At 40.3% G+C, this 26,737-nt stretch overlaps 1 protein-coding gene and 1 long non-coding RNA gene across 7 annotated transcripts; one reads left to right on the forward strand and one right to left on the reverse strand.

The window, feature by feature from the left end:
• Positions 1 to 10,557: 10,557 nt before the first annotated feature.
• On the reverse strand, positions 10,558 to 19,891 carry LOC135492098 (ciliary microtubule associated protein 1A-like). Of its 2 annotated transcripts, XM_064778274.1 has the most exons (6): positions 19,784 to 19,891; positions 18,231 to 18,691; positions 17,496 to 17,620; positions 17,070 to 17,210; positions 15,846 to 15,954; positions 10,558 to 12,602 (listed from the first exon to the last, which is right to left on the reverse strand). In XM_064778274.1, exons 2-5 carry the CDS (start codon positions 18,670 to 18,672, stop codon positions 15,856 to 15,858), a joined length of 807 nt encoding a protein of 268 aa, XP_064634344.1. In that variant the 5' UTR covers positions 18,673 to 18,691; positions 19,784 to 19,891; the 3' UTR covers positions 10,558 to 12,602; positions 15,846 to 15,855. The 2 variants fall into 2 exon arrangements, with proteins under 2 accessions (XP_064634344.1, XP_064634345.1); XM_064778275.1 differs by lacking the exon at positions 15,846 to 15,954.
• Positions 19,892 to 23,144: 3,253 nt separating this feature from the next.
• Positions 23,145 to 26,737, forward strand: LOC135492848 (uncharacterized). Of its 5 annotated transcripts, XR_010448137.1 has the most exons (5): positions 24,056 to 24,103; positions 24,772 to 24,835; positions 25,187 to 25,262; positions 25,473 to 25,543; positions 25,764 to 26,737. It is a non-coding gene; the product is annotated as an uncharacterized LOC135492848 (long non-coding RNA). The 5 variants fall into 5 exon arrangements; XR_010448140.1 differs by lacking the exon at positions 24,056 to 24,103 and adding an exon at positions 23,145 to 23,227 and having other exon boundaries at positions 25,473 to 26,737; XR_010448139.1 differs by lacking the exon at positions 24,056 to 24,103 and adding an exon at positions 23,840 to 23,886 and having other exon boundaries at positions 25,473 to 26,737.

Consider the following 26,737-nt stretch of genomic DNA (forward strand, 5'->3'; position numbering starts at 1 on the left):
GCAAAAGTATGGGCGGTTATTACCGCAAATAAAGACAAACCAAAGCAAAGACACTTGTGTAGCATATCAAGGACACGTAGATTGATACTCCTGGGCGGTTATTACCGCAAATAAAGACAAACCAAAGCAAAGACACTTGTGTAGCATATCAAGGACACGTAGATTGATACTCCTATGTGTGCCACATCAAAGACATCTGGACCATACACCACGTCAAAGATAACGATGCGAAGTCAACAGGCGGCGCCACTGTAGATTGCTGGCGGCCGTACGTTGCCTGTTGACGTTGTTGTTATTTGCCACCTCTCTCCTATGGCAAGCCGTTTGCTTCAAAAAGTCGAAATGATTTTTTTTCCAGTCGAAATGATTTTTTTCTAGTCAAGATATTTTTTCAAGTCAAGAAAAAAAATTTGAAATTAAATTTTTTTTTCAAGTCGAGATATTTATTTTTCTTCTCATTTAACTTATTGAAGTTGAATCAATTAATAAAAATTTCACTGCGAGAAAAAAATGATTATAAAAATAAAATAGTCGCTTATATCAACAAAAACCTATAGTTGTCGAAATCGTTTTTACTTTTCCCAAGACGGTGGCGCCGCCTGTTGACTTCGCATCGTTATCTTTGATGTGGTGTATGGTCCAGATGTCTTTGATGTGGCACACATAGGAGTATCAATCTACGTGTCCTTGATATGCTACACAAGTGTCTTTGCTTTGGTTTGTCTTTATTTGCGGTAATAACCGCCCAGGAGTATCAATCTACGTGTCCTTGATATGCTACACAAGTGTCTTTGCTTTGGTTTGTCTTTATTTGCGGTAATAACCGCCCATACAAAAGCATACACAAACTTCACGCATATTCTCCCTGCCACATCAGTATTAGCTTCCAGCACGTATGTAGTGCTATACAACCTGGTCCATGGTGCAGGGTATTAGCAGGGAGATTAATGATTAACCTGTTCTATTTTAGTTCTATTCGAGAAACACTGACCTGAGTGATAAGGCAAATTCTGCAGAGTGGCCTACCGGAACATGCAGTCAGGGTATCAATAAACAGTTATGCCAGGATGGACAAAATATGTACAGTGGCCAGCGCTTGCTCTTTGTTTTATTCTTTACTGACTGATGTTGTCAGTTTGAATTGCGTTCTGCATCTCTCCATGCGCCTGGCTTTGGTCCGACAGTGGCATTGGGTACGAGAGTGGGTAGGTGATATGCCTAATATGTGAGGGTCTTATTTGGAACAGGACCTGCTGTCACTGGTCTCAATGCATTGTGCAAAATAGCGTACTCCAATCAATCTATTGGGGGTTGCATGTAGATAGCATCAGCAATAAGTCCCTAAATGCAGTTAATTTCGTGTTTAACCTTTAATAAAACTTCAGTAACGTTAGAAATTTAATGTAGCTCAATCATCGTGCCCATTTAACTAATGTATATTACATTTCAACTTTGCCCGCTCCATGGGTATATGCTAGTCTATACTATAATGCGCGTTGTGGCCGCTATTTAGGAGGCGATTTTCGTTTCAAAATTGGGCTTTGGAAATGCTTCGAATTCTTGCAACCTTTGGCTTCGTAGGTCTGGATCATATGTAAGAGTGTCACTGAGGGTGTCATACGTCGAATATCTTCGTGGTTTTAGAATAAATAACAACTTTTCAGAGAGCACGTCGACTGGAGAGCTCCGCTCATTCTCAAAAGCATACACAAACTTCACGCATATTCTCCCTGCCACATCAGTATTAGCTTCCAGCACGTATGTAGTGCTATACAACCTGGTCCATGGTGCAGGGTATTAGCAGGGAGATTAATGATTAGCCTGTTCTATTTTAGTTCTATTCGAGAAACACTGACCTGAGTGATAAGGCAAATTCTGGAGAGTGGCCTACCGGAACATGCAGTCAGGGTATCAATAAACAGTTATGCCAGGATGGACAAAATATGTACAGTGGCCAGCGCTTGCTCTTTGTTTTATTCTCTACTGACTGATGTTGTCAGTTTGAATTGCGTTCTGCATCTCTCCATGCGCCTGGCTTTGGTCCGACAGTGGCATTTGGTACGGGAGTGGGTAGGTGATATGCCTAATATGTGAGGGCCTTATTTGGAACAGGACCTGCTGTCACTGGTCTCAATGCATTGTGCAAAATAGCGTACTCCAATCAATCTATTGGGGGTTGCATGTAGATAGCAGCAATAAGTCCCTAAATGCAGTTAATTTCGTGTTTAACCTTTAATAAAACTTCAGTAACGTTAGAAATTTAATGTAGCTCAATCATCGTGCCCATTTAACTAATGTATATTACATTTCAACTTTGCCCGCTCCATGGGTATATGCTAGTATTTATAACTCGTAGTAAATAAGGTTGTAAAAATATGCAAATGAGATGCCGTATATGGAAACCATGACGTCACTAAGCAGTTCTTATTTCTGCTACGGGTGGCGCTGTTGCTTGCTTGTGGAGGCGCTATTCAACCTCTTTAAGGGGTACCTGGAACAAAATTGCAACAGAAAGTTTCTTTGCTGGAAGTTGTTGTATAGACTTAACAAAACATTATTATTCTATTTATCTATATCTAACATGACAGGTTTTTGATTGGTCCTCTTCACGAACCCCAGGAAAAAAGGGCAGAAAGTAGTATATTTGATCCCTTTCCACGAGCTCCTCATGGGCACTACAGTTGGATGAAAACTGCTATTCGACAAGACTCGTATAGACCCTGCAGACTGATTCCCATGAGGGTACTATCGCGAGATAGACCCCCGTTTTGACCCTAAGATTAGGATTTCGGCAATCTTGAGCCCGAGGGTGTCGTTATGGGAATCAAAATGAAGGTATTTGCGAGTACATGTACTGTCGAATGAAACAGTTTTTATGCACCTGGTGCTGCCAATGACGGGCGAAGGAGGGGGGGGGGGTCTATGATACCACTTTGCCCATCTTTACCCCATGGGCCTACCCGGCTGGGGGTCTCGATATTCGTCAAGAATGCCAAAACTTATGCCATGTTAGTGTACTCTGAATCATAGACTTCACTTTGATACCATGTTGACATGATTCGATGACATCAACTTTCTCACTCAAACCTTAGGACAACCAGGGCCCTTTTAAGGGTCTATATATAACTTAACATGAAAAAACTTTTTTTGACATCAGCACTCCCGTTCTACCCCCAAAATAACTCCCCACGTGGTCCTTTGCCTCTCAGAACACGCCCACTGACATACGGGCGTGGTCTTAAAATCATATTGAAAGACATGTCGACTCAATTCTCCCCAGATTTGTTGTTACACTGTGCATGGCCAACGCACTACAATGTAGAAATTAACTTATACCTGCCATTCGATACGAAACTTGACTGGAGGCAATAAATTGCTGAGGAGGACAGTATTGTTTGTATAGGTACCGTGAACCATCTACGTCATTTCCCGACCACGAAATTACTGATAGCACCAAATCATTTTTATATCTGTTGACGCTTTATCAGGCTGGCGTTGTGCCACAGCTGGTACTTTTAGGTGTGCGAGTTTACCGGAGGTTCTCCCTTAGTACATGAAAAACCGAAACAAAGTGATCACCCAATGAATAAAAGGGGCAAGAAGAAAGAACAGCGGTGTTGAGCCAATCCTTCAGATGGCGATAGTGTTTGTCACCGGCAAAAGCTGAAAGCGGCTGAACAAGATCGGCGCTTGTCATTTCAATCAACTGGTTGCGTTCAGGTTCGAATTGTGTATGTGTCGTCACGAATATCTCTGAAAAATACACTTACAGTCTTATCATCCAATCCAGAGTTATTAGGATAGTGTGTTGGAAGAGGGATTGACCGGTGGTTCTGTGGGGATGAGGAAGTATTGGCCCCTGACTCGCGACTTGTGAATAAGAAAAGGGGGTCCGCAAAAGTTGGGCTGTTCGTAATGCTTCGGGAAAAGTGTTACACGTCTGATCTTGAACCTTGCTCAAGGTATGATACCTTGGACTGAGCATGGAGGTATACCTCCATGGACTGAGACACTAATAACTATGGTATATATAACAAAGATTTGGTTTTCTCCTAATTGTTTGAGCCAATTGATGTTGTATATAACTTAGATCGAGGCCGAAAGTTTATCAAATCCCGAGAGACCTGATGTCACAAATCACGATACAACACAGTGATTGGTCGATTCAAAGACACAGGGCATACGTACTTGGTTATCACCAAGTTATCTCTGAAAATAGCGCTTGGAGAGTCCAGCCATCCTCCGGAGCTATCCTGAAAACAGCTCCACGTACGGGTGTCACATAGCAAGTTCATAGCAAAGATTGGGCCTCCGTCTACGCAGCAGGCTAAAATGCGTAGGCCAGAAATTCCAGCTCTTTTTCAAGGCCGCACACAAGCTCTATGCACAGTGGAGCATTTCAATTGGCTCAGCTTGCATCCCACGGCAGACACTGCAGAAATATCCAGAATTTATAAATGTATCACGTGGTAAGTTTATTGACGTGATAGACAAGATCAAGATTGAAAAGAAAAAACTACAAAATATTGATCAGAAAGTACATACGACGTGACGTGACGTGGGCAGGTTTGACAAATTAATCACTACACCAATTTAGAACCCTCTACATCAAATGCTGAGAAGAAAATGACCACCGACAGTGAAATTGAACGTTGACCTCTGTAACCTTGAAACACAGGAAAATATAAACCCCGGACGATGCGTGATGTTACCTAATCAGTTACACCAGCCATAAAAATTTCGTACCTCTAACTCAACCAATATTCCAAATTGCAACTAACGAATTTCCAAGATAACCGCCTGGAGGTTTGAATGTACATGTAGTTCTCGGCGCGAAACCGGCATATGGCCGAAAGCTACATGTACACGGAAATTTCGGCCATCGAGCACCTATACTCTGCCAACTGACGACGGACCGCGTGTGCAGTATCGGATAAGCTCACGTCAAGTGAGCTAATCGGTTATTCGAAGTCAGTTTAGGGCATCCAACCATATAATATTTCTAGTTGGCATAACACTTCTATGAGGCGTAAGCTCTCGAGCCACTAAAGAATAAGCTTATGTGTCGTAGGCTATATCTGAGTTGAGGAATGTCTCCTACACTCTGCTTGTGCACTGAACTCTACCCTGTGGGATAGGAAGGCTTAACTGCCTTGGCAGCAAATCCTACCTATTTGAAGGAATCGGGTCACTTGGTATTCCAATGGTATATTGAGCTATTCATAGGAGTCCTCAATCAAACACAGACATGACACATCTCCTCTCAAACGCATTTTGATAAAAATGACAAATGGACAAACAAATCATTGCCCGAGTCAAATCGAAATAAAAATACTATGGCCTAGTTTACCTACGATTCTTAGCTTACATCATTTTAGTGTATTGGTTATGTATACACAGTCTTTAGAAGGATGAAGATTTCTAATGCTAAATGCGCACAAATAGGTTTCGTTTATGAGAGGTATCCTAGGAATGGTATCCTACCAAATTCTCGAACTTTCAGGAACAAACAGAAAATGAGAGTATTGGTGATTGTGTCTTTTTTTGCTCACGAGCCAAAAGGAGGAGTTGCTGATCGAGTCATTGCTCTTTTGCCCAAGAGCAAACAGAAAGCGTGACTCTTGGTGATCGATTTACTCAGGAATGACATACAGAATCGGGAAGTCTTGGCGATCGAGTCCTTCTGTTGCTCAGGAGCAAACAGAAGAGGCAGGGTTGATGACCGTGTGCGTTCTTTGCTCAGGAGCAAACAGAAAAGGGAGGTTTAGTGGTCAAGTCCTTCATGATCTATTCTTCCTGAGCAAACAGAACGGGATACCGAGTTTTGTTGATTGTGTCCTTCGTTTGATCCTGAAGCAGACGGAAAGGGGATGGGTCATAATTTACTCAGGAACCAGACGAAAGGGGTGTGGAAGGCGATCGAGCTTTTACTTCGCTCAGGAAGCACAAGAAAAGGAGGATTGTTGGTGATCGAATTCTTCATTTGCTGAGGGACATCAGAAAGTGGCTTTAACTGCCTTTTCTTGCATGCATTTTTATATCCGGCATAAAAACACAAACCTCAGTTTTTAGAACATCAAGACAGGAATGTTTGTGTGGGCCCCTATGTGACTTGGCGCGCAACGCACAATATCCTGTCTCTGGGCATTATTCTGATTTGGAATGCCTGGTCGCTTAAAATCAATAAATTATCTATTGGCAGGTTTTGTTACTGATAGTAGGCCTTAATGGAGACGGTAGACGGTAATACATAAAACCTTGCGTATTTACTACCAGCAGTAGCACCAGGAATGTAGGAATGTAGCCAACTGGAGCTTACTCCAAAGGTATAAACTTCGATTGGTGTGTAATTCATTCGTAAATGTTACGTCCGCATCGTTTGGGGCTCTTGAGCGTTTATTGATCTTAATTTTTTCCTCAAATAATTTTCATTATATCTGTAGACTTGCCACAGAAAATATCTCTTCAATGCCTCTCCAAATATGGACTTGCCAGTTAAAAACATACGCGCGTCTAATTGATATGTCTGGATCCTCCAACCATGAATGTTCAATGGTGGTCTTGTATCATGTAACTCGGTACATAGTGTGGAAAGTGACTGATTGGCAGTCGACATTTGCGCCTGTCGTTGGCCCATTAAAAGGGCGATAGAGTATTCGGACGGCTGTGAGACGAATACATTTAATATGTCGGCGAATTTGCATGCAAATATTCCTGTGACCATATAGTTTTGAACAATCTTTATCATGGATTTAATACAACATTAGAGAATTAAAATCCTCAAAAAATATACCTAATCCACTGAGATAATGTTTTCTTTGCCCACATAAATGTAAGGTCTATGCAAAGCGCTTCTACGAAGGAAAACAAAATGTCGACACACTGTTTTTAGCATGTGGTCCGTTGGATAATGGTGGTCTTACCGACTGTTGCTACGGACGAAACCGTCGAGTTTTTGTCGCCCCAGTTCCTTGATTTACTCGTGCAATACATGGTAATATTGACAGGTGTTTGTACAACAACAGAAGGAAATTAATGTTGTTCACGTTAAGTGGAATGTGTTTTTTTTTGTTAAGCAAGTAAACGTCGAATTTATATCCTAAAAGCTACGTCATACATTGGTATGCATAAAAAAGAAATAATTCTTATTGGTAGAAGCAACAAGTAAAACTATCTAGCATAACCTTCATCTTCTGCTTCAAAGCCAATGTTTCTACTTGACTGTGGTACTTTTGGGTGATACTGTAAAATCGGACTTGAGACATCACTTCTGGGTATCAGGATGTCCAGCCCACTTTGGCAAAGTGGGTTGGTGTGTCTATTGAATATGCATGGTTTCTCCAATCATTGTTCAAGACCAAGCATAAACAGATTGAGGTTTAGTTTATTGACTGGGTCTTGGCTGGACATGATCATGTAGGCCTAATCGTTATCACTTTTCATAAAAGGAGTTTGTGTCATACCAGAATTGACCAGTTCTATGTAAAGGGTGTCACAAAAGAAAACTTTATTGTATTTAGTGCTTTATGAAAGCCGTTTTTCATCTAAGGATTTTTTGGATGGCGACTGTTCAGGCCTATGAAATGCTTGGTTTAGCAGGCTTCGTTTTCTCACATCGTCTATACTGCAAGATGTACCCCAAATGCCAGAAAAGGCTCGTATACAGTGTCGGAGAAAACAATCAAGTACGTGCGTGACTTCGAAGAAGCTTTGGTGAATGGTGTTGTCACCTCAATGAAAGAATTTGCGGACCATTATAAGATTATACGCCATTTCGACGCCTTGGAAAATGAGCAGTTGAAGTACACGTCTTAACAAACAGGGTGGATGAGGAAGGAGACCCTATACTTGACCACTGGGTACCTGAGGTTCTGCAACCATTCGTGGAAGGAGAGAACGTTGAAAATTACTTCTTCATAGTTGACCATTTTCGACCCCACGTACAGGACAGAACATTTTGGATGCGGATTACTGAGATGTGGGGAATTCTGCAGTTGGTGTCAGTGGGCTGCATATCCCTGCGGCAGCCGTTAGACCTTACGGTGATGAAGCCGTTTAAGTCTAACGCGCGAAAGGCATGGAAGGCATGGAAAACAGCAAATACTGATGAGCAGGGCGGATGCGGAATGATTGGACTTTCAGATACGCGTTGTAAATGTTGCATGTGAGGCTGGTGTAGTCCACAGGTCATCATCATTGGATTTGAAGCGGCATTTCGTCCTGGCCATGCTGATGCTGGGCCACTTCCAGTGGTCGATGGAGATCTTCACGCGGACGAAGTGGAAGTTTGGCATGATCAGGGTGTAATGAACCTTCAAAACTGTGGCTAACAGCTAACTTTAATCTTCTCCGATCTGTGTTGGACTCCTATAGAACAACCCTACAGACTCGTGGACCCACCATTTTAGACATCCAAGAAAATGATGTGTAATTAGCAAAACCCAATTCAGTGAAAAAATTAATTAAAAGTGGTCTTCGAAGTTTTTTTTTATTGGGACAACCTGTACAAGTTTTTGTATGCGACCTTGAAATTCAGAAATGATCAGAGCTGGTTTTCTCTTCTCAATAATTTCACAATAGGCCTACTGCGAATGTGACATTACTGGTGTCAGTTCTATGAAGTTCGAAGCCAATGACTACTAGGCCTATTTGCGTTGGTAAACCAATCAGAAAGCAGATAGTACATGTATTATTACAGATTATTACTGCATGTGCAGCCATGTGACCGTCATAGTAATGAAGTGGGCTGGTTTACAGAAGTGATGTCTTAAGTCCGATTTTACAGTATGTACAAAAAGAAGTAAATACTACTGTAGAAGTAAAGCGTAAAAGTATTTACCATCTATAGTAACTACATGTATTAAGTCAGAAGTCCAATTATTCATCTTTATGACTTTTTAAATTGTGCTGCGGCATATCCGACAAGATACATTCATTCGTCAATAAATCAGCAGTCAAGCTAATATATAACAATATGTACTTTTCATAGGTCTAGGGGCCACATAGACCCCACACCATTGCTTGACTAAAATGATATACTGCAGCATGGGTCACATTTAGTAATGGATTTTGTATTGATATACATGTCGTTATTACCCAATAACGTGTTAAAACATTTACTCTCCGACTCGGAGTTGAGAGTTTTAAAATATCATTAGGAATATTCTGACCGTCTCGATACCAAGTAGGCAAAATCAAGCAAAATATAACTATTTGAAGTCTGCCTTGAACATTTTTATGTTTTCCATGACCAGGGATGGTATCCATGAACACGTACCTGACATTAGACAGCATTAACTTTCAGCTTGTCACTTATTATCAATACGATGGGGACAACATGGACCCCTGGCTTTGGGACTCGATATATGGGTCGGTCCCAGTTCTGACTGGGGTTTCAATTTTACAAATCCCACATTGAGTGACCAACAGTCTAATTCGTTACTGCTATATTACAAGATTTTTGCACGATGAAATTGCTCGCATGCAGATAACTTGATCTTAATCCTAACCTCGTGACACATGATGTCTTGCCTTTATTCCTCATGCAGAGTTGTAGGCTTGGTGTCCTAAAATTCCGAACATGACAGTTAGTTCAATTTAACCAAAAGCATAACTAGTGGGTTTTCGATCTCAGTGCTTCAATTACAAGATTACTGCTATCGCACTCTTTGTGTACATCGTTATATTCAATACACTCTACCATGACCATGTTGGTATTATTAACTATTGGACTGGTTATGCGATATAAGAGACCTTTTATAACCCGAACAAGCTAAAATCATAATATGTAGGTTCTCTAGGGTTATGTGCGCAATGCGCACTTGTTTCCCTTCAATCTAAAAAGAACATATATGTGATATAGCGGCATGAATATCGGCATTAATTTTCATTCCAATCATCAGCCAGGCCAGCTATGTTGTATTGTCAAGACATAATTGAATCGGTGTACCAGGAGTAGTAGTCAGACAATGCTGAATATCGGGTTATGTTCCTTGTCAGGTGAGCAAACAGGATCGTGAATACCGTTCGCAAGACTCGTTGCCGACTTTAACAAGAAGTTCACGAGCGAACTGAACGTCAGTCTATTGGAAAATCGACCATCAAGCACGGATTAGCATGCACTGGCATGCATTTTCCTTCATAGACCCTCTATAATCTTGACTAAAGTTTCTTTGCAACCACAACAGCAGGGCAACCATCGCAAGCGTCCAGAGGCAAATAAGTTAGGTATGAGAAATTGACGTAATCCAAACCTCAACCAGTAAAGGCTTGAGGGGTATTGTCGAGGCGGGCGCCGCAAGTCCATCTGTCTGTCCGTCAGAACGTCCGTCTAGTGTCCTGCCAGTCGTGAGACTGCATCACATGATGTAGTTGTTTTTTGTTTGGTCATAGAGGTCATATTTTGAAATATCATATATGTTATAAAAGTCTTATAAATCTAATCGGTACGTGTAGAGAAAGGATACAGGTCGGTTACATAAACTGCATTGAGGCGGTCAGTGTCTGAGTTACATTAGAGAAGAAGACTAGGTGAGTAATGACAAATAAAGAATCATATATGTAGAAGGTCAATTTATTTCCACAATTCTACACCACTTTGGGTGCAGTATACAGCGATCACAGACGGTTTTCAATATGATATCTACGTCCACCTCACATCTAGTTTGCCTACACCACCATCACAGTTGGTAAAGGAAATGCACAGCTGCTCCGACAAGCTCGATATCATACCGACTCCTAACTAATATGATTAGATTAAGGTTCTACAGCGTGTCTCAGAAACGGTTGAATAGGCATGCATTTGCAAGGTACATTGATGAAAGGCACCCTTCCGTAACGTCATTTACAGCCTTTTCTGACACACTGCATGAAGAGGTCATGACCCATTTACTACAAACACCGTATATTTGGACGGATTCTATATACATCTCCAATAAAAGTGATGTACAGATTCATTTACGGCAAAAAAACGTTACAAATACATAGCTTTTCTACCCGTCCATACCCAAGATAGACTGAGGTAATGAACATGTAAAGTAGAAATAGACCATGCAACTTGCTCATTCAAGATCTGGTAAAATAAAATGTACATCAAAATAATATGTGTCCTGCGTTTCGAAAGAGTAAGTTCGTGCAAGGAGACATCAACGCAATCTTCCTTGGTTGTGCAATTAAAAACGTAGTGTTCCATAGTTTTGTTAATAAAATGCTAAGTATGAGAACTGGTAAAATATACACTAGTAAGTCCATGTATACTGCTTATATTTACAAACACCGCATCAAAGGCTACAATATTTACATTAACATCAGACAGAAAAAAAGTAGAACTCTACAGCAAAGAAATTAGATGAGTTGGAGAAATCGGTCGCTTCGATTAATCCACTGATAAATGACGGTCTTAACACATTGATGGATAGACATGCTCAGGATAATGATTTGAATGAGAAAAAGGTCACTGCTAGTTTACGTGAGGATAGAATTCACAGATAGTGGAATAAGCAGAGATTCTGTTGTCAGACCATTGTACTGGGAACTGAGCTTTCCATAAGTTAATATGAAAGTATTTGGCTATGGTTATAGTATTTACTAAAAATCACATAATGGTTCTAGATCACATGAAGGACACGTGCTTTACTTCACGGAAGCCCCCATTCTCTCTTATTCGATTGATAATGAATACTACAGCACGAGTGTCTGATGAATATCACAATCACGCTTCTATATTGGTAAAATAACAAAATACAGTTTTCTAATGATTGGTTTGGTGTATGGACTACTAATTCATTAGTAAACACGCCCACGCTCAAAACAACTACGTCAAGACTAAACATACTGTGTGTGACATTTGGCAAATGAATATATGTTTAAAAAACTTGTCCACCAATAGAGTGGATTAGAGTCTACCACAGTATACTGATTCATGACCTAGGCGCAATTTCAGCAGTTTTAGACAGTCTGTTTTACAAAATCTTATAAAAGTCTCAGCCAAATTTCGCTAAGACACCCAGTGTAACGTAAATGAGTGTTGCCGCTTCTCAGTGTTTCCCCTCAATGTTAAGAAACTCTTAAAGACTGATTGACACGTTTTCCTTTGTTTCCCCAAACCGATAAGTCGTGGTGTCCCAAGTTGTCTGTGGAAACTGTGAAATATGGAGAACAACCAAAAACCTTACACTGGCGTTGGAGCAGAAATGAAAGACTTGGAGCAAAATCGCAGCCGTACGAAAAGATACACCTGATCCATCGCGAATCTTTAAAACAGTCCACTTTAAATTAGTCCACTGCGGTTGCAATCCAAGTAATGTCATCAGTTCCACCAATTATACACAAGGTTCTCGAAACAGACGAGATGTTCATAGAATTTTCCACCGAAGTAAGAGCAATGAATCAGTGTTACTGCTAAAATAAGCCCCAGTCTGAAGGCAATCGTGGTCCTTGTGTTCGCCCCATCGGTTATCGCGGGTGGTAAGTTGAACATCCCGTCAGTGTCGCTATTTCCACCTAGCTTATCAATCGACGACATTCTCGATCAGGGGGCAGATATACTGACTGTGCCTGAGACCCATGTGCCATCCGGGAGCTGCTCTCTTATTAATAATCACCTGCAAGACATTAATGGCAAATTGTTAGAAACATTTGATAAAAAATAACAGAGTTCCTTTTTGATTTTCGAAATGATTATTTTGGTATAGAGACTCATATTGTCGCCTGAAATGTTCGCCCCAGTACAAATCCCGGCACAAATTATGAACGGAAACTGTGTAACCCCTCACATGCCTTAGGCACATTGCTTTATCATAGGAAAATATATACGAGGCTAAGGGTGAATATAAGTCTTTCAGTACATTTATAAGCATTACGCAACGCTCAGGCGTGCCATATCATTTTCTTGAAAATGTTGAGAAAATATATTCCTGCGCAAGGTATGGAACAGACGCGTGCGAAAACTAGAATCAGAATACTATGTTCTCGGCCTAATGCTGGCACCACCCGTTAATGTTGATGAAACCATCCCAAACCACCTCTCCGTCGCTACACAGGAATCCAAAAGCCATACCAGAAAAACTGTGATTTGTTGGAATTGCTTTATATTGGGTAGTGAGTGATGGATAACCTGGGAGAGTAAATGTCCGACGGAAAAATGATTATGTTATTGGTTGACAACAATAGCGCCTCTAAAAATAATGTCTAGATAAGTTATAACAAGGTGTGGCTGTTTCTATGTACATTATATATACAAGCCTTTGTACATTTAGATTATCGACAAAAAGTTGGTAATGCTCTGGATTCTGCAACTGAAGAAATATTTGGCGTGTAACCTACAAAGCTAGTGATCAAGATTATGGTGATAAATGGAAATGGTGGTGGTGGATGCTTGCTAAAGTAGAACTAAACACATCGAAGTACATGATAGAATTTAGTGTCCATTCTTTGAACAGAAGATAATTTTGAAAAGGACCTCTGCCGATGCGAAACAATATTTTCGGTAGCTCAGGTCGGTAAACCGATGCCGAGGATCCAAGACTGAAAGAAAAGTGGCTATTGACGGTGTGGCTTTGATATAATTATAGAGGACATGCTGACATTATGAGCAATGATTGGCACCGCATTCAAACACAAAGTTAGGTTTCGAAGTAGAACGCTATTGAGCCCAATGAGATAAGATAATGAATGTACATGTATATATACAGGTATGTACTCTACTTCACACACACGGATTCTCAATTGCCATGAGAACATTATCATGGTGGATAGGGGGCGGGACGTTATGAATGAGACGCTTTATGTTTACATGCACATGTACATGTATATGCACTAACACATAGTCGACTGCAGTTGCAGAGGGTAATCAAATATTTTTTGACCTGTTCAAAGCAACGGCTCAGCGTAGTGCTGAGTTTATATCAGGGTGTCTACGTCGCCACATCAAGCCTGCAATATTTTGTAGTGCCTCGGTGACCACGCTGGTAAAAGGCCCATCTGTAAATCCGGATAGAAAATTGGAATAGCCATGACCGACTCATGTCAGTGCAAACGTGAAAGGCCGGTGTAATGTTTTTGAGTGTTTCTGTTTTTGAGTGTTTCCCCTCATTGTTTGGGAACGCTCAAAAATAGATTGACAAGTTTTTCTGTGTATCCCCCCTATTAAAAAGTCGTGGTCTCTCTAGCTGCCTATTGTTTGGAAACACTGACACATGGGGAACAACCACAGATGTTACACCGGCATGTGGACAGTGCAGTGTAGCGTTGCAACGAGTCTAGAACGCTTTGTCACTGCACAGTTACAGCATTATGTAAATTTTGGAAGGACTTCCCGTTGATCGATGTGCACCCTATAGTATAGCGACAATAAATGCACACTAGCATTGATTACCAAGTAATAATTGATAAGACATCCAATAACTGAACGCCGTGCGCGCGCATGCTAGAATGCGTCCATAGTGACGGTTGCCAGGGGACGCAGGATAGCGCCATATGGCTGCTCAAGGGAATGCAGTCGTGATGATTGATTCACCACTCGAAGTGTTGGGATTTGCACTGAACCAAGATAAGATTATTAAATTCCCCATTCCAGGTGTTTGCCGTGCTTTGACATAAAATCTCATGCTATATCGCGTCTTCCGTGTCGTTAACATGTTGGATGGGTGGTCTAAATTATCATTGACAATTGAATCACCCATAAAAAAACAATGTGCATAGGGTGAATCATAAACTACACACGAGCATGTATTAGTATCTATTTAATGGGGACTATGCATGCATCACTCGCGATCATTCATAGATAACTTATTGGTTTACATATAAGGTCGCCGACAATAGAACTTTCGCGTGGGTCTGTTGGAGCTGCCTTCTACACATAACTAGAAGGTCTATGTGTATCGTCGAGTGGATTTCTGTTGTCATTTCATGACAACAGGCTATTGATTTAGCAAAGAACAAGCCAATACGTGTAATGCAGCTGGAAGCCATCCACAACCACCCGAAAATTACCCCATGCTCTCTCCTACCAGAATCTTTTGTAAATTGAAAGACTCTGATCGTACCAAAGACTAGATTAAACGATTCTGCTCTTACTTTGTCGTGATAAAACGTTGTGACTCTCCAATGGGGTCATTTTCAAAAAGATATTTCCATCCAACACAAAAATGTTTCACTTGAGAACAAGCCCACAACTGGTATCTTCGAAAGTCGAGTCTGGCATATTTCAACAGAACAGACATTCTTTTCAACTCAACAGAACCTCGTCAGACAGAGCGACTATAATGACCGAATACTTCACAATTTGCATCATAGTAATGTTTTGACATGAGAAATATGTTACAATTATTTTCAAAAAACGTTTGGTGTTGGCAGAATGTTGGTGACGACAGCTTTTAAAAACGACCCCAATCATATCGTTTTTGAGAGTTTACCAAAGGCAAATGACTTCCTTGATAATAGTGAAAAATATTCGGGCACAAACGTGACGAAATTATTGACTGTCGCAAGGTGACTGTCGTTTAATTTTGACACTCTCATTTCAATTAACAAAAATGCCAGCTGTGCATTAAGCACTTAATAGAAGATTACCGGTATAGGCATATACAACGAGGGACAAGCACAATAAATAGGACCAGTTTAGCTTCGATATCAGCAGTAAACGAGTCCCCATGTGGTTAAAATGTACAAGCTTGTATGATTATAACTACTGGGTGAAAAAAAGGTTGAAAATCAAAATAATGAGCAGCAACTAAAATATATACAGTAATAAATGATAAATTGACTACTAGTGTAGACTGCTTTATCATCGATGTTAATCAGGCGTGAAGCGAATGAAACATAAACTTTCACCTTGATTAACATACCTTTTGTCAACTAATCGTCATTAGGGCAATCAGCTATTAAGGGTGTCATGTATTGTGAATGTCTCAAGCCGAACGCATAGCCGGGGGCAGAGCGTCTATTGACTGTAACCTATTCAGGTGGAAGAGGCGAATATTTTAAACCAACTGGTAGACTCGAACCTTACCCCGGAACCTTACATGCATGTTACTAGCCAAATTGAATCATGCGCTGGGATTTGGACGCTCTACTTTGATTTTCACGTACTTTTTCCTCTGTTAGGTTTGAGCCATGCGACTTTTCTAGCCATAGGCAAAAACCATTATGGTGACTGTATCACATGCAGCAGTGTCAATACAACGACCGCAAGACCCAAATGTTACACAAATTTTCGTTTAAACGAATCAGCTGAAATACATGTATGCTTCAATGTTTTCAGCACGAGGAAAGAATTTGTCCTATGTACCAAAAATTCGTATACATGTACATGTACGCATTCCCGTGTTTTGAGCAGATATTACCCAGATCAGTGCGCATTGGTTCATTTTAGCTAGCAACACAAAACATTCAAGAATTCTCTTTGTACGGAAGTGTTAACTTTCCGGCACATACCGTTTATGTTTAGTTCACTACATGTTCAATAAGCGGAGAAACAAATTGTGAATGCCTCAGTCAAAAAGCGAAACCGGGAGCTGAGCGTTTATTAATTGTAACCTGTCAACAACAAGTTAAACGTTTTTCCTTAGGTAATATTTCTCATAGTCCGGTTTACCTTAAAGGATATTTCGCTTTATTTATAGGAGAAATAAAGGCGGGGATAGAGATGAGAAACCCAAGGTTACGTTTTGACCTCGACCAGACCTCGACAAAGCTAAAAGTGGTCCATTATTCATTTCTTCTCAGTCTTCAGGAATGAACACGAGTTGTCACAATACGTGCATGTCTAAACTGAGCTGCGCTGAGAATATGCCAAATGCTAAAGGTGAATCTCGCGCTCTTTGCTTTGCTATGGTCACAGCGCGACAACGGGAAGGAGACACAATGAACATTTGTTTTTGACAAAGACAGTAGGGACCATCTCAAAACTCATTGATGTCAAAACAAAACGTGCAAACGTCGCACGCCTTTCAACGCGAACTAATTGTAAACAATGTAAAACGACAGTGCTTTGAATCTTGGAGGCGCTGGAATCAAAATATGAGAATATCATGATTTAAGAAATAAACGTTCGGTTTTTTAATGTTTACCTTTTCAGGACTATGAGCTCCAGGTCCAGGTTTCTGCGTGCCGTCTCCAGGCATGGCACAGTGGCCAGATAACGTATAGGCGGGAGATTTGGCCTTGTAGATATGAGGTGTAGTCGTGGTGTATGTTCCTGGCCCGGGGGTCTGCAATGAAGATGGTTTGAATAAGGATCTAATTTTCACTGGCATTGCCACTGTCTGAAGAGAAGGCGTCAATGAGGAACCGTGCAAAATTGATTCAGTTAATTTCCACTTACAGATAACGTTGATATTAATGTGGCTCCTTGTAATTACCGACCAGAAAAGCTTTGAGGGGTTACATCATTTATCATTGATACACCTGGCCGGCTAGTATCATGGACTTCATCATGAGATAAGCAAGTGTTAGTCATGGTACAGATACATGGACATAATTCTGACAACACATACCTTCTGTAAGTCCTCATGGAAGCCTCCGATCTTACTTCTTCCCCGTACTGAATAACAAGGTGCCGTCTTTTTATTGCTCTGCACTGTTCGGCTCATCATACTTGGCATGGTATAAGAATTGGCAGCTGGAAAAGTAAGAAACTGTTTAGAATATCTGCAAGCTATTCACATCCTAGCACTAGGCTTCAGAAGCATGATTAAAGAGTCAATGATACACCTATTGGTCCAACGTGAACGAACTGTGGTCAATCCCGATCCGACCAAATCGATAAGTGCACTTTATGGTACATTGCACACTATTATTAAGTAACCTTGTCGCAATTAGGGTTATCATTTAGGCGCATTGATGCCTCCCTAACTCGGTTAGTCTGAAATGTGAAGCTTGCTACAACCCTTGTAGAGACTTCATCATTTCGGCGACGCACTTTGACTGACTTGGACGTTTGCTGCTCAAAATCAACCACTTGTCCCAAACATGCATTTGGTGACTCGTCTTTGGCTGCCTAAGACGTTTGCTGCTCAAAACAACCAATTGTCCCAAACATTTTGGTGACTCCATTCCATCAGAAAGGTGACCTAAAATGTTTGGTGACTCCATATGTTTCCCTAAGGCCGCGTTCATGAAAACATTCTCATAGCCATCCGGTTGGAATACTTCCGCTGGGTCTCCATTCAGTCACATTGTAGAAATTTGAGGATTGATTAGGGACAAAATGTTTCGAATTCATCTCTTACCAGGAGTCTTATCCTGTCCCCTATTTTTATTCCTCGCTCCGAAGCTAAATTGGGGTGCGTGAAAATGAGCTTGTTGACCAGCTTTTTCTGGGGAGTAACTTCCCGGTCCTGGGTTATTGGCGGGCCTAGCAAGAGCGGTCCTATCCTTCAACGTGTAATGTGGGGTTCCGTCAGCGCCGTAACGTGTTATTTTAGCATCTGGATAGTGAGCTGGTCCAGGGCCGCATTCGTCGACTAGCTTTCCGTGTCTCGTGCCAAATGGAAAAGCGGGATTCCTGTTTTTCGTGCTCCTTGGGTCGTGTTTTGGCTGTCCGACGAGGGTCGGGAGACCGTATGCACCTGGTCCAGGGTTTGAGCCTATAGCAGCGCAGGGCCCGCGGGGAGTAGTCGAGGGCCAGCCGAGGCATCGACCCTTTGGCCAGCTCTCTTGTGCGACAGCCATTTTAATCCTCTGGTTATTCCTGAAAATGTAAGTACGCATTTTAGATTTTACGGACTTTAATTAAGCGGTTCTGTTAATGGCAATGTTAATTAGGCCTACTTGCAATCTTCACGTACTAACAGGTGTAAATCCAGTTATTTGTCAGGGTTCACATACTTGTTTAGGATAAGATCGTGGGGGGGTGGGGGGGGGGGGTCTACTGTAGTTTCAATTTTACTTTACGGAGGGTTGTCTCAATAACATGCTCATTCAAGTTGAATTCATCAGCGAGATGTGGATTTTTATATCTTATCCGGCCCAATTATATCAACCTCCATGATAAGATTGTAACTTACTAGTAATTCATGGCAAACATCTTTCAACATTTTTGAGGTTGATATATCTCGAAAAACATCCATAACGTAACGCATACTTCTTTTGTACGGTACCCAGAAAAACATACAATGATGCAACAACCTAGACTATATCTCGTCTAATCGTCGACCTTACAGAATTGAAAATTTAATGTGCAAGTGCAGAGCACCACATCAAAAAACAAGACTGCGTTAAAGGGGTACACCGTTCATAATTACTAATTACTTGTGGTGCAGTTAAATAGATATCCACCAATACACAATGCCGTAGTGCAGTTATTATGAATACAAATTTCTTGAAAATTGGTATCTTTAGTATTTTATATCTTACTACGCAAAGGCAATGCTGAAAATTATATTCAGTGTGTATTTACGCTATTGAAAGTATTCAAATTCAATTACAAATTCAAAATTTAACGAACGGTGCAGACCTTTAAAAGTGTACTTCAACGCCCTTTTTAGGCACTGTTAGAACTATACGACCAAGCATTAATAATTATCGGTAGCCTATTCTAGTCAACACCTGACAAACTGAAGAACATTTCGCCCCAGGACAACTCCAAGTAGGCTTTCAGTACTTATGTATACATGGTGTATACACACGTCTGACCTAGTAACCATATACAAGACACTGGTGACACTTAAGATTTTGGACAAAAAAACTATCAAATGCGACATAAAATCTATTAAATTCCCATTCATATCGTGCACGAATATGGAATCAAGTCTTCTGTAACTGAAAGTTGGGATGTACCTACCTTTTTCAAGATTATTGGCAATATTTAATGCCCGTTCGTCACTCGTGAACTGACTGGACTGACTGTCGTGTCTAACACCGACCTGTAATGCTTCGTGTTTGTTTAGGCGTCTCCTGGTTACGGTAGTCCACACAACATGCCCGTAGCTATACTCCCGGTATCGACCCGCCGCGGAATCAACGTGGCCGCAATATAATTCGTTGATTTTAAGAAATTAATATGCAGAAAATTTTTTCAAAGATTTATGGTAAAATCTGGAGGAAAGGGACAGCAATTTTAATATTTTTCATAATCTTTTAAAACGAATGTTGTGCTGTCTGTCATTAAAATATACAGTGGCGACCACATGACCCAACGCTTAACGACGGGTCAACAATGGCAGGCGATTGGTTTAGTCCTGTACAATACAAATAGTCTCTGCTTCGTATGTTCGGTATAAGGTCCCACTATGTATGACGGGCCATTGAACCCAATCATACAGCACAATGATAATATTATATCATATTTATGCATATATTGGCAGCTTGGCCAAACAGGATTGTATGCAGTGTCGCCCTTTGCTTCGACACTTTCGTTTACCAAACTTTGAACCTTGGACAACGATGTCTGGTTAGGGCAAGTCGAAGTTGTGATCTTTGAATTCTTGTGAAAAGGTGAATTGAAAGTGCATATATTTCTGAAACTGCTTAGTATATAGAAGCACACTTTGAAATACATTTTGAATGAATGTGGAGATATTGTCAATGACCAGTTTGTGTCTGCATGGCTATAAATGCGACTTCACGTGCACCCACAACTTCAAATTTGTCCAAAATTTCTGGGATATGACTATTATGAGCATTATTGATTTGGACATAATATCAGCATGTTTTTGCCGAAATGGAAGAGACAATTTTTGAGGCACTTAGCCGTATCGAGTACAAAGCACTTTAAATCTGCATTTAAAAAAGGAAGTGACTACTTGGCAAGCCCGGCTTACAGGGTGGCTTTTTAGTGCTGTTTGGCAAGCGGCTCTCAAACAGGACAAAAAAGCTGCCTGTTCGGCGAGCGGCTTGCCCAATAGACCCGGCCTTTAAAAAAAGAATTATCAGCTACCTAAGTTAGGGAGATATGGAAATGAGGCTATATTCGACCACCATCAAATTATCAGCATTATATAAGTATTGCCCGCCACGGAGAGTCAAATGCCGAATGTCGCCCCTTCGGGATGCAATTAATGTCTCCCGAGGGTAAGGGGCGCCCCTTCGGGATGCAATTAATGTCTCCCGAGGGTAAGGGGCGACATTCGGCAGGTTACCCGACGTGGAGGGCAATATTTATTTTCATCTCGTACCACAGTCATTGGTAAAAGGAATCGGCTACACGTAGAGATGCCGACGTCGGAGAAAACACTGGTCGCGGCACACGTGAACCATGGACCTATCAACTTATGCGGTGTGGCAGTGTTTATTTGGCAATAACGTATGATTGTCAATTTTGCCACGAGATGGGTTTCGGAAGAGGTATCTATTTCTATTCTATAACATCTCAAATTAGATAACAAATAATGAGGTTTTAATGCTTTACTGCTTCCATATTTTGCACCAAACCAAGCTTTTATGGTTGCCTAACCATGCCAAATGAGGCACCGGAGGCGCCGAGTGCATTTACACTGTACAAGCTGCAGTTCATTATAAATCTAGTCATTTGCATAGCGCACATCAGTACGATTTGCTGTTAAAGCGCTACAGTTGGTTTATCACAGATAATGTCCCTTGAACAGCCAAAACGCGCTTTTAAAAAGATCGCCGTTATGTCCTTAGGTAGTTTATTCCAGAGTCGTGCAGAAGACACGGAAAAGCTGATAAGTTGATAGGTCTGAATCACTTGGCTAGCTGAGCATGCTCGTGATAGGTGGGCATGATGTCCCCCAGCAGCGGAGGGACCCTATGGCTGATTTTTTAGGGGTTCTTTATTTCTTCTTAAACGTATGCCGTATGTACAGTCCTGATCATATTGATATCAACACCTTCTTCATTCAATATCTCCTAAACCAGTGCACCAATTCCAATGTGGTTTTTCAGGACATCAACAGAAATCTTGTTTTCTATTTATACACTATGGCAGGAATGCGAATGCATGATTATTTCATTATGTCACCAGCCAATTAAAAAACCCTCACAAAACACTTATTTATTTCAAATTAAAAAAAAATATTTTTCGCTAGAGCGATAGTACACAAAATCGAAGGAGTAAAAATTCACATACTGGCCATAATGTATCAGAAAACAAAACTGCGGCCAGTATCCTGAAAACCGTATTAGAATTGGTGTACTAGTTTGGGAGATATTGCATGAAGTGGATTTTGATATTGATATGATCAGGACTGTACCTTGTATATTACACGGTGCCTGTTAGATTATTTCTTTCCTCCACACTGCACCTCATCATGTAAGCGCACCCTGCACAGTAACCTTTGTAAATGTACTTAGTACGATAAATACAGTAAATTACATGACATTAAATCTTTGGGGTTACCTTATGCATAATGTCTAAAAGAAACAAACCCCAGTTGAGCAATAGAAAACCTGAAGAGAGCGACAGCAGCCATGATTAGGGCACATTCTACTGAGTAAAGCACTATTGTTATTACGTTCAGCATTAAAAATTTACTTGAAATTCAATTTTTTGGAAATTTTAATCATTTTTGCTTTGAAACACTGTGTGGGGATTTGGACAGTATCAGCAATTCACTGTCCACATGGTTACAAACGCGCTAGCAGACGACAATAACACATTTGAAAACGCCAGCAGATTCAATAGCGAATAATTCCTGTTATATGGCACTCGACGTGGATTTGCTGGTGGACACTATTAAAGACATCTGTTAGTAGATAACTTAAAGACAAGGTAAACGTATACGAAGTATGGATTAATCTAAACGTGTTAATACCTAACAAAGCGTATTGCAATCAAGAGTTTTTTGGGGGTTTTTTTGGGGGGGGGGGGGCGAACATGTTTGGCATTTCTAGATGATAAATTAAAGACATATAAGTTGGTTTATATTGATGTAGCTGTCTTGAATAAGTCGAAAAAGCAGTATTGCTGTAGACCTATGCCTAATTCAAGGTACAAAGTGTGCTTATTTCTGCCATATCTGCCTATGTTATGCATGTGCTGTGCTGGGTAGCATATACACCAGAATAGGAAGATATGATAACAAGCACTTGGCTCAAAGTGTTCTATAATGTGTCTTAAAATGCAATGAAAGAAGACCGACTGTCCGCTATGGTTGCCTGTGTCACTGTCATAACTGTACAAGGGTACCCATGGCGGACAGGCAAGCCAGTGCATGAAAGTAACCATAGCGGACATTCCGCCGTCTTATTATTCACAATGTGATCTTATTTCTGTTCCTGAAAAGTTGTTTTCAGTGTATTTTCTCCTTGAAATCGATCACTTCAGGTACTATTACTGTGCATACCTAGCTAAATTAGTGTCTAGTTTCGTCTCTGATGACATTTATTTCGTAAAAATCGCTGTTTTTTTCTAAAAAGGTGTTTTTGTGGTCATTTTGGCTGTTTATTTCGAGGGTACGGTAGGAGGTCATCGTTCACTCGATAACTCTTTTTAAAATGAAATAAAAGCGTCTTAAGATACATGATATGAATTGATATTAATATTCGTTAAGTGGGATTGTCGGTGGACGTTCATTGATGAACAGTTGTGCTGGAATTACGAAAATATATCGATATCGTTGAGAGTTCATTCATTAGGGGCCTGCTCTCAATTTTCCTTACAACGCCTCTAGCACTGGGCAATTGCCACCATCTTGAAAAGCAGTGCCGCGGATGGCTATCGCATCGCCACTACGCATGAGAACACGATGGCTGCCCTGCGCTGCATTGATAGTTCGTAATAAATTCACATAAAAACACACCAGAAGATCTCCGATTTTATTTACAAAGATCATATTTTGTTATTTATTGATAAAACAAGCCATTTTACCACAGCAGGTGACACATATTAGGCCTGAATAAGACTTTAGAATTTTAAGTGGTGGTGACGATGCCGATATCCAAGATGGCGGAATTATACCAGTGGTCAAATCTCATCTATTTTGGGTAATTGCATCATTATTTCTTTTTGTGATTGGTGATTTGTAAAATTGAGAATGATTGAAAAATCAGTATTTTTTCACCCAAAGGCATGAGTGAACATTTGATAAGTTTATTGTGATTTAATTGGTAATTTGGTCGACATTTTGACAATTATATTTAGCAATATTTCGATAAATGCGGACCTGCTTCTTCCTCTTTTGACGGTGTTTCGATAACTCAGGTCAGTTTCACGGCAAAAATAAGTGGTAGTTTTGAAATTCGAATGTGCATTTATTGATGTAACGATAAAGTACATTTCCGAGAATAATTAGTGAAAGTTTCAGTAGGTGTCGATTTTTGTAAAGTAGTGTATAGGCGATGGATTGGCTCAGCCATGTGCTCGTCGTGTCAGCGGGGCGCAAGCCGTCATGGGATGGGGGATGTACACTACTACAATGCACGTGATTGATGGTTGAACATTCATTCTCGTTGACAGTGTATTATTGAAATATTTGATTGTGATGATGGTGTATTGTACTAGGCCTTGCATGCTCCCAACGTGTGGCATATTTCACATTGATACTACCAGTATCAATTACAAAAAAATAGATTGTGAGTAACAATAGGCCTACAAACAATGCTACATGTCATGAGGGTGGGAACGGGGAAGGGGGGGGGGTAACTGTCTCGACGTCCCGTTAGGAAAAAAGGCTTATCCCGTTTCCCAATACGCAATTTTAGCCGAATCGTGACGCAAAACACGGCTTGTCTCGAATCCCGCTAAAATAAGGGTGTCTATCCCGAATCCCGACAGTTATTTTCGGCCCATCCCAGTGTCCCGAAAATACCCGTTCTCCCCCTCATACATAGTAAACCATATTGTCACATTGATGTTTTCTTTCATTACAGTTAGACTTCGAGATCTACATTTTCGACAAAGGCCTGGTGTAATATTATTACGTACTTGATGAAGGTAATATTAATTTCTTCAAATTTGAAGCATGACGTTAATGGAGTACCAGCACAACTTCATTGACTGCTACGTGGCGCTGGTGGAAACTAAGGTATTGCATCGCTCATATCACTTGAAAAAAACATTTACCCTAGTTACGACCAAAGCTGCTTAGCAGAGGGCGATACCTCATCAGGAGCGCCACAATCATATCATTGGTGTGAAAGCATTTGTATGAAGTTTTTCAGTTCTCAATGTGTTCGAAACCTTAATTGTGAATTTGTGCACTTCGAATTCAAATTTACGTCACTATGTTAGTTTGACATCCATTGATGTCACGGTAATTTCACTGTTATGCTGTGCTGCTTTCAGGTTTAATGACACGAATGAGTACAAGTACATTACATTTTTCGACGAAGGCCTTCTGTAATTTCATACGCTTCTTACGGTTAGTATTGATTCATAATTTCTAGTAAAAAAGTTAATTTTGAAAGTGAAAAATATGTACCAACAATACAATAGACCTGCAAATACCATATACGCAAGTTTTGAACAAATATCACACATATTCCCCAGTTGACTTGTGATGATATTGATAATGGTGGTGGTGGTGTTATCATGTACATGGCTTCTAACATAGTAAGTGTTTTCTTTTCAGCAACATTCAATAGATTTATTTACTGTATTATCATTTCGACCAAGGCGAATTCGACACTTCAATTACACAAGGTTAGTAACTTTTGTTCACAAAATCCAAATGGAGGCAAATACAGAACAATCAAACTTAGTCATTCCAGTCAGTTACTGAAGCACAGTGAAAACTGTCGGGAGCAGTGCAACTGATGGCATGTCAAACTTCCAGTGACTGTCCCTGTCCATATATTTCAAGACAGTACAAATCTTGTAATCATTTTGTTTATGCAATGTACGTTATTATGTATCATTTCAGCACAATCAAACTTAGTCATTCCAGTCAGTTACTGAAGCACAGCGAAAACTGTCTGAATTAGTGCTGCTGATGGCATGTAATTACTCTACTACCACTACCTGTGACAGTCAATGTCCAAATATTTTCAAGTGTGCGAAATTAGTACTCGTCTACTTCTTAGTGTTATTTGAATGCAATGTATGTTATAAAAATATTTTTTCAACACTATATCAACATTCTCATTCCTGTCAGTTTCTGAAAATCAGCTAAAGCAATCGCTACCAATGCAGCTGATAACCGCAATTCTTTTTGTTCCCAATGCCCATCCATGACAATATATTTCACGCATGTGACAATCATGTAATCATCCTGTTTTTTGTGTTCTATTCATGCAATAAATAAATTCAGTATTTTCAAATCATTGGTGCTACAAAACTATTCTCATTATAGATTATTCATATTTTATAAAATGCTGTCATGTCAAATTTTGTGTCCTATAAATCATAATGAAGTCGGCATTTTATATACAACTTTTGTACTCCTCCTAAATAAACATACAAATCTTGTTTTATGTAAACTTTGTATATGTGACCCGTCACAGCAAAACCAGGCGCATGTCGCTCTGAGCTTGGCAGGTTGAGACGGACTGTTCTAATCTTTCATTAGCGACACCATTTCTTACCAGAGTGCCTCCTTCATTCATACATCTTGTACTTTAACTCAAGATACCCATCTTTGAATATTTTTAGTATACCAAGTACTACAATGTCAATGTATTGAAGTCATGTTCTTGTAGTGTTATTGGCTTTCTATTATCTTGTCAAAATACCACTTGGTTCTCGCAAAATCTCAATAAAAACAAATGCTATTGCATGTATTGCATATTCTAACAGCTATCCACTGTATCGATTTATCCATCATCTGTACTATTTGTCACAAAAATGTTATATTATGTAAATCATATTTCATTACATAATGCACACTGCCAATTACTG

Source organism: Lineus longissimus, chromosome 8 (genome assembly GCF_910592395.1).
Source record: "Lineus longissimus chromosome 8, tnLinLong1.2, whole genome shotgun sequence".
Taxonomy (NCBI): domain Eukaryota; kingdom Metazoa; phylum Nemertea; class Pilidiophora; order Heteronemertea; family Lineidae; genus Lineus; species Lineus longissimus.